Raw genomic sequence first — 12549 nt, forward strand, 5'->3', positions numbered from 1 at the left:
GAGCTCACGTTGGGACCAGTCCCTATTTCTCCTCGTTCACTGGTTTCTGTCTGAAGGGCCGGCTGGCTCATTTCAAACTTAAGCATGAGTACAAGCCAGCCGCTTAGACAATGTGGATGATTGGGGAATTTCAGCACGAGTGCAATCCTGAGGCCTGACCTGATATAATTAGCCAGTTTACCCATTTTATTTTAGTCCTGCAACTCTGTGGCTAGGCAAGGTATTTTCCATTGCTTGGGAGAGCTTTTCAAATTTTCCCTTCTTTGTGGCAGACAAGCTATTTAACCTCAAAAAAAGTCCTGTTTCTCCTTTGTGAGACAGACCCATCTCTGTCGATGCTACACAGATGGGAGATATCCTCCAGTTCACCTGGAATCAAACACTTTTGAGGTGAGGTACCAGTTTGCCTCTCTCCAAGTTTAAAACCTCCCCCAGATTTCCCCTTTATCTTCATACCTGCTTAATGTCGCCACTGCTTTCTTTCCTGTCCTGGGGGATGCAGTCAGTTGTCTGTCTAGACCAGCTGAAGGCTCAAAAACTTCCATGGAATAAAACAGTTCTTCCATGGAATAAAACAGTTGCTGGATCCCAAATGTGCATCTTTCTCAGGCCACTACTGACGTGGATATCTCATGTAGTAGATGACAGTAGGTTGGTGGTGGGATCATGGCTCTGGAGAACCTTGAGAATAAAAGCAAGGCAGCCGTAAAAACAGAAATCAAAAGTAGCACCGTAATCAGGCGAATATGCCCACATAAGGAAGGAAGTAGCTAAGGAGACTGTTTTTTTATTGTTCCTCTACTTCATAGGCCATATTTAGACTGAGGGATAAAGTGCTCATGGCAGGGTGTGGGGTTTTTTTTAAATCTTATTCAGCATTCTTCCAGCACCTGCTGGTTTAGCATCCTATCCTTTCCCCGCTCGATCAGACCTTCATGTCCATTTCTGCAAGGATTGGGGTTGGGAGAGGCAAATATGGGCAAACTGACAGCTTGGCAGAGCCAGTCAGCCCGCACCCCGCAGAGAAGAGCCTGCCGGGCATGATTTTGAAGGGGTGAGAAGCAGAAATCCATTGCCAGCCTGAGTTTCAGCTGACGTTGAACGCTGCCTTGGCAGCATGAGTATCCCATTAGCTTCACAATTTGGAATCTGGCCCAAAAAACCCAACGATCCAGCTCTTCCCACACATACAGACACATACATTCATGCAAGAAGCAGGGCATCAGCTGGAAAGGGTGCAAAGCCCACCTCGATGAGTCCCATCCCAGGACTGCCCTGGTCTGGGATGTAAATCCCAGAGATCTGGTCAGTAAAACTGGTGATGGGTGAGGGCTCTGTAAGAGACAAAGCTGTGTCCAAGCACGTTGATATAACATGGTGAACTTGCCTCTGCATGGCTTCTTGGCTCCAGAGGCTAGCGTAAGCCTGTGATGGGTTTACATCCTTTTTCTTGGCTACATACTGAATAAACGACTGAATGCGCTTCACTGTGAGCAGTCCTGCACGCGCACTCGTCTCCTGTTCAGAAAGGCAGAACAGGGAACACAAATCCCCATCAGAAAATGTATAATCATAACATAATTTAGGTTGGGAGGGACCTCTGGAGATCATTCCACTCCATCTTGCTCAAAGCAGGGCCAAGTTAGGTTGTTCAGGCCTTGTTTGGTTGAGTTGCGGGTATCCGTAGGTGGAGATCACACAACCTGGTCAGGTAACTTGTTCCAAAATTTGACTGCCCTCACTAGGAAGAATTTTTTTCCTTGTAGCTAACTGGAATCTCTTCTGTTGCATCTTGTGTCCATTACCTCTTGTCCTTTTGCTGTGCATCTCAAGAGTTAGGGTAGAGGAGAGGTGGGAGGGGAGAAGAAATTACAAGAAACCTCCACATATTCCTCCTTTATGGTGTGATCACCTTACAGCTTCGCAACGGCTTTCAGGCAGGGAATAGCAGCCACCAAACTGAGTGTGCTTTACTGCTTTTAGAAGGGAAAGAGAAACTCTCTGCAACCCCCTAATTATCTTATGGGGTCTGAAGTGGAGAAGGAGGTAGGTGAGCTGTTTTCACATCTCCTATGCAGCAATGGCCAACTCTTGCCATCTTGGCCAGCAGAAATGGTGAGGGAACATCAGAAATGGTGAGGGAACAGCATTTGGCAGAGGCTTTCCAGCATTTGGCTATCAAGCCTTCAGTAGTTAACACAAGCCCAACCAAACCAAAGAGCCTGCTCTCTGGGACTCAGACTAGAGGATGAGTAAGCAGTGCTTTCACGTGAGGCAATAAAATTCAAGTAGGATTTATTAAATCATACAAATGATTGCAGGTCTGTGCTTTATATTTATCTAAGGAATTGATTAAGCACTGAGTTTTTTGGTTGATGAGTAGAGTTGCTTAAAAAAGTACCAGGTTCACAATATATATTCTAGGATTAGTTTGTCTTTACAGCAGAAGTACATTTATTCAGCTCAAACTTGACTTTTTTTATTTTAGTTGAAATACATGGTAATTCCTTTGCTCTGTTCTATACTCACTGTCTGGTTTTGGTTTTCTGTTTTGCTTCTTACAGCCCCAGCAGAGAGCTCTCCATAAACATTTCCAGCCTCTAAAGCTGCTGTCCTGCCACTTGATATGAAAGTGAACTTTCCTTCTTGAAAAAAAACCATAATAAATGGCACTGCCAGAAGGTGACCATGGAGGATTGAAGACAAACTTGAAGTAAAATCAGCCCACTGAAGATGATGCATTCTGGGAAGACCTGGTTTGCTGTGGAGTAAAAATGTGGTGCATAATACCCAGTCCTAATTTGTTGAACGTGGTCATTGAGAGACCTTTAGCTGGAAAATTTCTTCCAGTTTTCATCACTGTGCATAACTTTTGAGTTCCCTTTAGGGGACTGTCTATGCCCTTCACTAAAAGTCCTGTTTTAGCATGGCAACTACTGGATTCTTTTATTATGTATGCAGATGGCATGATGTTTTAGGAAAAACTTACAGCAATTCTCCAATCTCAGTGGATATGTTCACAATATTACACCCCGATAGGAATGTAAACGTCTTGTATATGTTAGTTTTGCAGTCTAATGGTATTCTGTTAAACAATATCAGCACTTCATACGTGCTTTCTGCACAGAACTAGCACAGTCCATATATATATAATGGTCTTTTTTTAAAATACTGAGGATACGTTTCAGTATTTGTGCTGAGACTGCATCCAAACTGAAGTCCACTACTAGCATACCTTCACCGATTCACAGTAGATTGTGTAGATAGATTTGCACGTGGCAGAGGTGTGACTTCTTTTATCGAGACTTAGAGAACAGCTGTCACAGAGGTAGCCAAGAACAGGGTAGGTTGAATGAGCTGTAGGACATTGTGTCTGCTCTCCCTCTCCTCTGCCAAATATCAAAGGTTCTCGTTTCTAGTGTGCCAATGTGTTTTCTTACTCGGCGAGGGAGAGGCAAGGGAGAGAGCCTTTCTCAGAGATGTGTGTGACCCTGGGTTTGGATGACAATAAAACCAGAATAAACTGGAAGGATTCAGGTTCTTTATGCTGGACACCATTTATGTTTTGGGCAGGGCGGGGGAATCGTAGTCCAAACCAAACTCTCTGAACAAGGTAAAGTGTAAGACTACACTCCTAAGGAGCAAGACACTCCCTTTGGAGAGGGCAGACTTCTTCATTAACTTTTTCCACTTTCTATCCAAAACAGTATTTTGGTAGGAACTGGGAATAAGCAAATGGTTCCAATAAGCCTTTCAATATACTGTAGCAGGCTCAAGACTGTTGCATTCAATCTGAGCGTTGTTTTTTGTTCAGTCTCTGAATGGCTGGCCTCATCTTTGGCTGTATCACAGCTGGCTGTGGTACTGTTTCTTCCATGGGGACTCAGTGGAATTAGTGTCTGTCCCTCACATCAGGACCTTCTTGACACACTCTTTATAATGAACTGATGCCATCAACATACTGAGGGGACTTACCTATTTGTTCCTTCTTTCTTTAATATCAAAGGTAGCTTTTTGTGTATTTAAAGACCATCAGTCTCTCCAGTCTGATAGACAGGTACTATAGAGTCGCTGTTAGCATACATGCCAAACTGTGGGTGAGACGCCATGCTGGTGTGAAGATGCAGCGATGGAGAAAAGGTGCAGCTACATCAAGTCAAAGGGACATTTTTAGAGGAAGCTCCTGTGTTGTAATTCTTAAAAACTATTGTACAGTTCATTGCTAGATAATGGAAGGTCAACCACTGAGGGTGCCCGTACAGCCAACAGATAAATCTTTAGGGCTTAATTTTTTTCAGATGGGTATGGGCTTAGGTTTCAGCTTTCCACCCATCTCAGATTCAGCATGTTGGATACTTCTATAGTATTCAGTCCAAAAGCAAATTATTTTTATTGATGACCAAGATTTTCAGAAGTCGCTAGTGATTTCTAATGGCTTGCATCTTTCCATGGGTTTTCAAATGGAGCTCCCAAGAATTACAAGGCAGTAAGCTTCTACATTCTCTTTCTGAAAGTCCTGGTCCCTAATTTGAAATTAATTGGTGTAAAAATTCTCCTTAAGACATAAGAATCTTTGCCAACGGCAACATTTGCACTTTTTAGAGCTTTTCATAGGGTTGCAGGTTGGAATCTGATACCAAGAGACCCGGCTGTGCGCGTGGCACAGGTCCACTGTAAGCTTCAGCAAATTTTACAGCTCTTTCTGCTACAGGTTTTAAAAATGTGCTCTGGCAACTGACATCAATTTCATGTTGGTACAGCAATTAAAAAAACCCACTTTGATATAAGTTATTTTAAAAATAAGGAGAATGCTATACTTCTGCAGTAGGAATTCTCTTATTTTACTACCCAGTGAAAAAATCCGGAATAATTTGAATGATGAAAGAAGAGTTTAAGAGAGAGTTATCTTAAAAGGGCGTACAAGAAGAAGTTGAGTTAGGCAGAGAGCCACTAGAAGCATTTTTTGTATCAATGTTAGTTTTGAACATCTTCCAGTATATGGGCATGAATTTAGATGTGTGCACTTCTCCTGTTAAAACAGTTTGTTTTAAAAGCTTCCCTGGATTTTAGCTACGGTGACCTAGAAAAGCAGTGTTATAGGCCCTGAGAAATGTGAAAATCAAGTCCAGACCCTTGTGTAGCCAGACTCTGTGAGAAGTCTGCTGTAGGTGCCTATCGGACAAATCTCCTTTGAAGCTGGTGTAGGTCTCCATCCTACAGCCAGCCTGTGCATGTGGATAACTCCAAGCATAGTTCCCCCGAGCCCTATGACACTTCACGTGTGTAACTGTCTGCAGGAGCCATAAGGAAATAACTGTACTTTTTGGCTTGTATTTAACTATTCATTGTGTTTGGATTTTTTTAATCACTGTTATTCTCCCAAAGTAGGCCATGCTTCCTCAGGGATATTTATGAAAATGTTCTACATCTACCGAACAACTATCTGGATCCCAGCATATTCTTCTGAAAACTTTTTAATATAAATAAACATGTGGGAGAGATTTTTGTTATTATGAATGGGGGCAGGTACTGTGTTCTCGGAAAGGCTATTGAGTGCAGACAATCAAGTCTATTGCATTTTTTATGCCGAACACCTTATTAATAGCAGACACATCCGCTTTTGCCTGGGTCGCAGGAACAGTTCAGGGGAAAGAATGCTTTATCTCTAGTCAATAAATCATTTATGTCGAGAGTGCCAAAGACCAAGTCAACATGAAAGGGAGCGAATAAGTTATTCCGGCAAAGGAAGTGAATTTAAATACGCTCAGAGCCATTAGTTCAGTGGAAAAGAGTAGGAGACTAACACTATTTTCATAAAACAGCAATTATCAGCCCTGTGGAGATAAATAAGTTCGCAAAGGCCAGTGCTGCCATTATATTGATCACTAGTTATTATCTCTGAAACAAACCAGTATTGCGATCAGGACACCGTTCTCCCTGTGCAGACCTGCAGCCTTCCCGCCGTGCCCAGTGCCTCTCCCGGCCGTCGTGCTCGCCTGTTTTTTTTATGTCAAGAAAGGCTGCACCGTCAGACCCCGCTAAGAAATGCTGACAGAGACTTGGCCATCCCAAGTGCTTCAAACCATGAGAAGTCCTGCACTAGAAACCTGAAGGAATTGCTCGCCCCAGAAAACACTCTGCAGCTTAAAGCATCCTTTGCACTGTTTTGTTCCTTGTTGTTTTTAATCTGCATGGCTTTCTATGCCTGAACACCCACCATTTATTCTGTTAAGGGAAATGCGGCCTTCCAGGAGGGGAGTTTGAAAAAGCTCCGTGAGCTCTTTTGTTTTGCCTGCCCAGCTGCATGGCGATGCTCTACCGGTGGGTTCATCCCTCCCTGTCTGTTCCTTAGGGTAAGGGTTGTCGCTCGACAGCAGCTGCAGCGTCGTTGAGGAAATCAAACCATTAAAAATGACAAAATTCTGGTTTCGTTTTGCCCTGAATTTTCAGAAGACCTCAGGCCAGACCCCTGGCAGACTTACATTGGCACTACTCCATCAAAGTCTCTGGAGATGTGTTGATTAGTGTCAGCCATGGAGCCAGGCCTGGGGTGGTTTTTTTGTCATCACTAAAACTAACCTCCCTCCACCCGCCACAAAGCCACAAGATCTCAGTTATTCAAAATTGTCTCAGGCAAGCAAAGTAAATCCTGCATCTTTCACACTGGTCCCCTTTTAACAATTAACAGCTCTGCCATCAGAGTCTCCTTGAACGGCCCCGCTGCAGGACTGTGCTGCAGTTGACCCTGGTATATATAGACTGTGGTCAATAAGATTTTAATTTAAAAAGAAAATGTCCTCTGATATAATTAAAATTGATGGGTGAGGGGGAAAGTACTACCAGCATTACCTGCGACCTCCTATAGTAAAATTCAGGAGAGTTATCTGGACTGCAAAAAACCCCACCAACATAACGTATGGGTGATTAGGCAGGCTCATGAGGATAAATCAGCAAGTAAGAAAAGTAGATGTTTGATGAGGGAAGCCAAAAAATGTATGGGAAGTCAGTGGCCAATAGGTTAGGGCTGATTAGCCCAAAGACTTTACATATATCCTAATAAATACCATCGTAGCAAAGCTAAGTCTGATGTTAGACAGGCACGGCGCAGTGATTACTCACAGTACATGCAAAAACCAACAAATATTCTTGGTTTGTATTTGAAAGCAGTAGAAGGAGGGATTGCACATTAAAATGTAATTCCTCCTACTCCGTCAGTAATTATGGGTAAAATTAAGCAGCAACTATCCAAATATATTTTTTAATTTGTAGAAACCAAAAGTGAAGGAAAACTTGCCTAGGAGTCCTCAGAACCGGAAAGCATAAAAGAAGCTTCAAATGGCACCAAAAACCCAATAATTCAAATGAATGAGTGATTTGACCCAGAAAACTATAGGCTCATTAGCTTCCTATCAGTCTTGGGCAAAATCATGGAAAGGTTGATATGGCACAATCATTAAAGCAATTAAAAATTGATAAAACCCTCCAAATGATTTTTATAGAAATGTATCATGCCAAATAAACTTGCTATCATTTTTTGTGATATCAAAGGCTTGTTGATAAAAGAAACTCTGCTGGCATACTATACTTAGCCTCCTATAGATCATTTGATTCTGATAAAGAACAAAATAGCACAACGCAAAATCAATATCGCCCATATTAAGTGGATTAAAACTGATTACAGGCTAGATCACAAAAAATAGCTGTAAATATGAAATTATCACCAGCTAGATTATTTCTAATGAGCTCCTACCAAGGTATGCTCTATTTTCAATATTCCTCCTGGGGAAAGAGCAAATTACTGTTGGCAACAGCCAGAGATGACAAAAACAGGGGCCCAGTAAATAATAATATGGAGCAGGTCAGTGGTAGAGAGTAACCTGGAGGACGGCAAAGGCAGAAATGCAGGAGAGATGGCAGCAAGTCCCACTCAGAGGCATGGGGAGTACATCTGGAATAATACAGTGGCTGTGAAGGTGTGATAAATAATCCGTTCAACGTCAGCCCCAGAGACGCTCTTGCCAGCTGGGATGTAGGACCTGGCAATAGCGATGCTGTTCCAGTTTGTTTGCTTACTGCCCGTCTTTCAAAAATGGTATCGACAACTTGGAAAGATTATTTTCAATAGCTCCTAGTGTCATTCAAGGGCAGGAAAACAGTCTTATTATAGTGTCAGACTAATGAAGCTCAAGCTATTAATTTATCAGAGGGAATTTGAAGAGGTGACTTGATCTCCGTCTGCAATCACAATCTTCTACCTGGGCAGGGAAGTGCTGTCTGAAGGCAGGTAGCTCTTTTGTTTAGAAGAAAAGGGAATGATATGCTCTACTGGTTGGAAACTGATTTCAGGCTAGAAATTAAGTGCAAATGCTCGACAGAGAGGATAATTACCCATGGAGACAACTTACTTAGTTACCTGGCATGTTCCTCCATCACATAAAGTCTTTAAATGTATGCAGAGTATTTTTCTAAGTCAATAAGCTCTACCTCAAACTGAAATCCAGGCTCGGTGCGGCAATTACTGGATGAGGTTATTAGGTGTGGGTTGTCCAAGGATTAGACTAGATCATCAGATGTAAACTTCTAAATTAAAAATATCTTAAAGTTTCCAATGTTACAGGAAGACAGGGCAACCTATATCCATTTTTTCACACAAAATGGTCTTAATTTAAACAGCTTATTTGAACAAAGCTGTGCTTGCCAGCATTTGGTCTGAACATCGGTAGGTGTGCTTGCAGTTGCAAGGTCCTTCTGCGCATAATTAAAGGAAGAAAGCCAGACAAGAAAGGACAACGCAAACCCTTGGACATATAGAGAAAGTCTGTTGTCTTTCATTAATAACAGCCTGAGACAAAATGATGCACTCAAATGATGGGGCCAAGTGGAATTGTAGTCTGAGCAAGGAATAACAACTGTGGGTTTGCCTCTTAATTAAGGAGGTAGCATCTTGCTGGCAAGAAACAGATTTTCCTGCTGTCAACAACAGGCAGAGAAGCTGCGGTGCTGATTGAGAATTATATTGTATCGCTGTGCAGCTGAACGCAGTACACGAGTTCCTTGCTTCAAAGACAGCAAACTGTTCCTGCTATCATGACGAGCCCCATCGGAGCTGGTTAATAAAGCCCTAGAAGTGAAATGACTTCAGTGGGACTACCCAGAGTAATGAGAGCTGCTCCCAGCGGTGGGTTTTTGCAAGATTGGGCCCTATTACTGTTGGCTGGTTTGAATGTTGTACCTTAGAAATAAGCAAAGGAGTGCTCGGTGTCTGATTAAGGCTTCACAAAACCACTGTCGATAGGTGCGAGGCAAGTACCGTCAGAGCCACCTTCTACCGGGCTTGATCGGGCGGTGGGGAACAGCACAAACTAGGATGTACGTTTTAAAGAGTAAACAGTTCACGCAGACAAGAGAAACTATAAAAGCAATACTTACTGCAAATTGGTATTGAATAGACATCAAGAAGCTGAAACAAGAAGGGAGCTAGGTACAGCCATAGCTAAGAAGATAAAGATCTTTGGGGATTCTTGCTCTAATCCAGTGTGAAATCCTAAGAAAATGAGTTTGGTCTAGATTTATTGTTTAAAGAACATTGGTACATGCCGGCCACCTGTCAAATAAATTCTGCGGAGTCACTGGCTTCGGTGCGTGATGGCTTATGAGTGTCCTCGCGCTGCTGAGACACCTTGCAGCGCTGGAGGAGAGCGGTCCTTGACAGGCACATCTGGGGTCAGGCTGGACGGAGAAGAAGCTGAACTTGCAGATGACTGTATAACGTCTGCTTCTGCCATAAAAGTAGGATTGCCAGCATTATTATAACATAGCCAGGCTTAGTCTGAGACAAAAAGCTCCTTTCTGATTTTAATTCCAAATATATCTAAATACTTTTTCGGGAAAAAAAAGATCCTCTGTCACTGTTGTAACATCTCTAGTCACGTTACTTCTATTAAGCACTTGCCTTGAATTCATCTATTTAATATCATAAATCACCAAATTAAATAGTGATACACAGGGTTTTTTTAAAGCAGGGAGATCGATACTGCAGCAAAACTGCATGTAAGCAATAAGAAGCTGTGCAGAGCAAAAAAAGCAAACCACAGTCTGCCCCATCAGATGCTTAGGGGACTTGTTTGGTTGGTTGGTTTTGTTTATTGAGAGCACAGTTTTACATCTAGACAGAGGTTTTCCCTGTTGAGCCAGGCTTTGGTCTCAAGACTAGTCCAGATAAAGAAATGTTTGGAGTCCTCTTACTTCATTGGCATCCCTTGTGTGCAAGAGCCTCCTTCTATGCTTTTCTTCTGAGAAAAGCACAGAGGGACATGAGCTTCCAGCCTATGCAAAGCATCTCAGCATGAGACCCAGATCTCAACCTTCTCCCCGAGTCCAACGCCACTGACCAAGGGGAGGAATGGGGCTGTGTTGGGCTAACCCACAAGCGAAGCCCGCTGTCCTGTGCCGTGCTGAGTGCTCCCTTGAAGCCGTTGCAGGAGACACATTACCTTGTGGAATCAGACTCTGTGTTTCAGGTCACCAGCTGGGGTTGCTGCTGTCTGCTGGGCTTCCCCTAAAATAGAGATGAGCTGTATGGGGCAATGCTCTGGCAATGGGAATGACCAGCATTTCCCCAAAAAGGCTGCGTGCTCTGAGAAGACTCTTTGCACTAAGAGAAGACGCTTTGCACTAAGCTGCTGGGACACTTGGTGAGTGTAAGAGATATATTTAACTTTCTCACAGTTATTGCAGAATCTGAAAGTGGCAGAGACGTGCTTTGGGACATGCTGGGCTTTTTTTTTCAGTTTCTTGTAGGGACTGTAGCTGCATGGACCTGCCTCACAAAATTATTTATTTTCCACAAGTGGGGGTAAGATGGGAGTAATGCCTGCCTGACTGCGCAGCATAAACCAGCAAAGGGGCTCTAAATTTGGGCTGCTCTATTTTGAGGAGCTAAATTTAAGGTTAATTGAACCTGACTTTGGGAAGAGCAGATAACGGACAGCTGGAATGATAGCCACACCCGAGTTGTCTCCAAAGGTTGCCCGACATCAGTGGCGCCGGCAGCTGATGATGGACTTGAGCTGCAGGGAGCGAGAGGGAGGCTGGGATCACGGTCCCGGGAATCTGGTGGCCTGAGCAGGAGAGCTGGATGCAGAACGGCCGAGTGCCAGCTCATGGCCACGCTGTATGGTCAGAGCGGTCTCTTGTAGCCGGCAAGTTGTGTCTGGTCCAGCTGCCTTTGGAGTCAGTTCTGGTTTACATTCACTAAGGAAATACTCTAAGTCGGTGATCTCCTTTTAATGTTAACTTGGTTGAAAATCTAGGAAAATGCCAGCACTCTAATGGTTAAAAAGCGACGCACTGTTATTCCTGTGGCTGAACTTTTTAAGGACGGAGCCGAATGAGGTGGCATAAGACAAAAGTGTGCCTTTTTGTTTGATGTACACTGCATTTCCCCAGGCATCCAAGGTGTTCATCTGTACAGCAGTGCTTTTTTTCCCAAAACAGAAATTATCATGCAATCTAATTTTTAGTATACGAAGTGGCCATCACTGTTAATTCCACCCTACAGTTTTTATATTTACTCTTTAATTCCTTCTGTTTTCAAAAATCAACAAAAAATAAAACCCGGGTGGGAGGGAGGAATTATTTTAAACAATGAAATTAAAATCAATATCAAATTTTTGGTATCTTTGGGCATGATCTCTGGAAGCTTTGGATATCTGCTTTATCATTTTGTATATTTGACAATTTTGTACTCTGCATTGTTGGACTTCATTTGTGCATGGCGATGTATTAAAACATGGAATTTTTATTATACAGTAAAAGTATTTTGTTTGATTTAAACAAGGTCAGGGCTTGATCCATTGCATGAACAGGAAAAAAAAAATAGTAGAGGTTTTTGCCAGCAACTTGACACTCTGACCGGTCTCATTCGGGGGGTTTCCAGCACCTGAAGGTGGGCAAAGCTTTTCACCCGCCCGCACATCTCCTTCCCCAGCTGCGGTACTTCGGGTCTGTGCAGTGGTATCTGTGCGGCGGTACAGGTGCTACATAAACGCAATGTATTCATAGATGTGACAGAAGGTGTTAACCGAGCAAAGGGCTCTGTTCTGCTCGGCGGGGTTGGGGTGTAAATCCAGACCGACTGCGCTGACTTGGCTCGATTTACCCCCGATTTAGTGTGGTGCGACTGCAAGCAGACACTGCATACTATGAGGAAGTATTCTGCTTTCATTGCCTTTATTTCTCAAGACTTGGGGGATGCCCTTGTAAGCAGCGAAGCATCCTCTAAGGAGACCACACCACAAAAGGAGCAGGCACTAGGCTGTTTATGGTGCATGGTGTTTCACTCCCATCCCACCCCCCATTTATTCTCAGCATTTATGGCATGAGAGTAATTTAAAAGTCAGTAGATAAGGTAGTTTTCAGAAAAACTAATGCTGAAATTCCATCATGATATTATGCTCGCTCATATATGTGTTTTTTTTCTTTTCAGCCATAATTCTGAATGTTCTCGCATTTCTAAGGTAGAGACTGATGACATGTTTTGGTCAAACA

General features: G+C 43.1%; 1 protein-coding gene across 2 annotated transcripts in view; it reads left to right on the top strand.

The window, feature by feature from the left end:
- Positions 1 to 11769, top strand: part of SAMD12 (sterile alpha motif domain containing 12) — a 182597-nt gene extending 170828 nt beyond the window's left edge. For both annotated transcript variants that reach the window (XM_072851988.1, XM_072851989.1), the window contains one exon: positions 2565 to 11769. In XM_072851988.1, coding sequence (XP_072708089.1) covers positions 2565 to 2587 — 23 coding nt within the window. In that variant the 3' untranslated portion in view covers positions 2588 to 11769. The remainder of the gene's footprint in view (positions 1 to 2564) is intronic.
- The last annotated feature ends 780 nt before the right edge of the window (positions 11770 to 12549 follow it).

The sequence above is a fragment of the Ciconia boyciana genome, chromosome 2 (genome assembly GCF_034638445.1).
Source record: "Ciconia boyciana chromosome 2, ASM3463844v1, whole genome shotgun sequence".
Taxonomy (NCBI): domain Eukaryota; kingdom Metazoa; phylum Chordata; class Aves; order Ciconiiformes; family Ciconiidae; genus Ciconia; species Ciconia boyciana.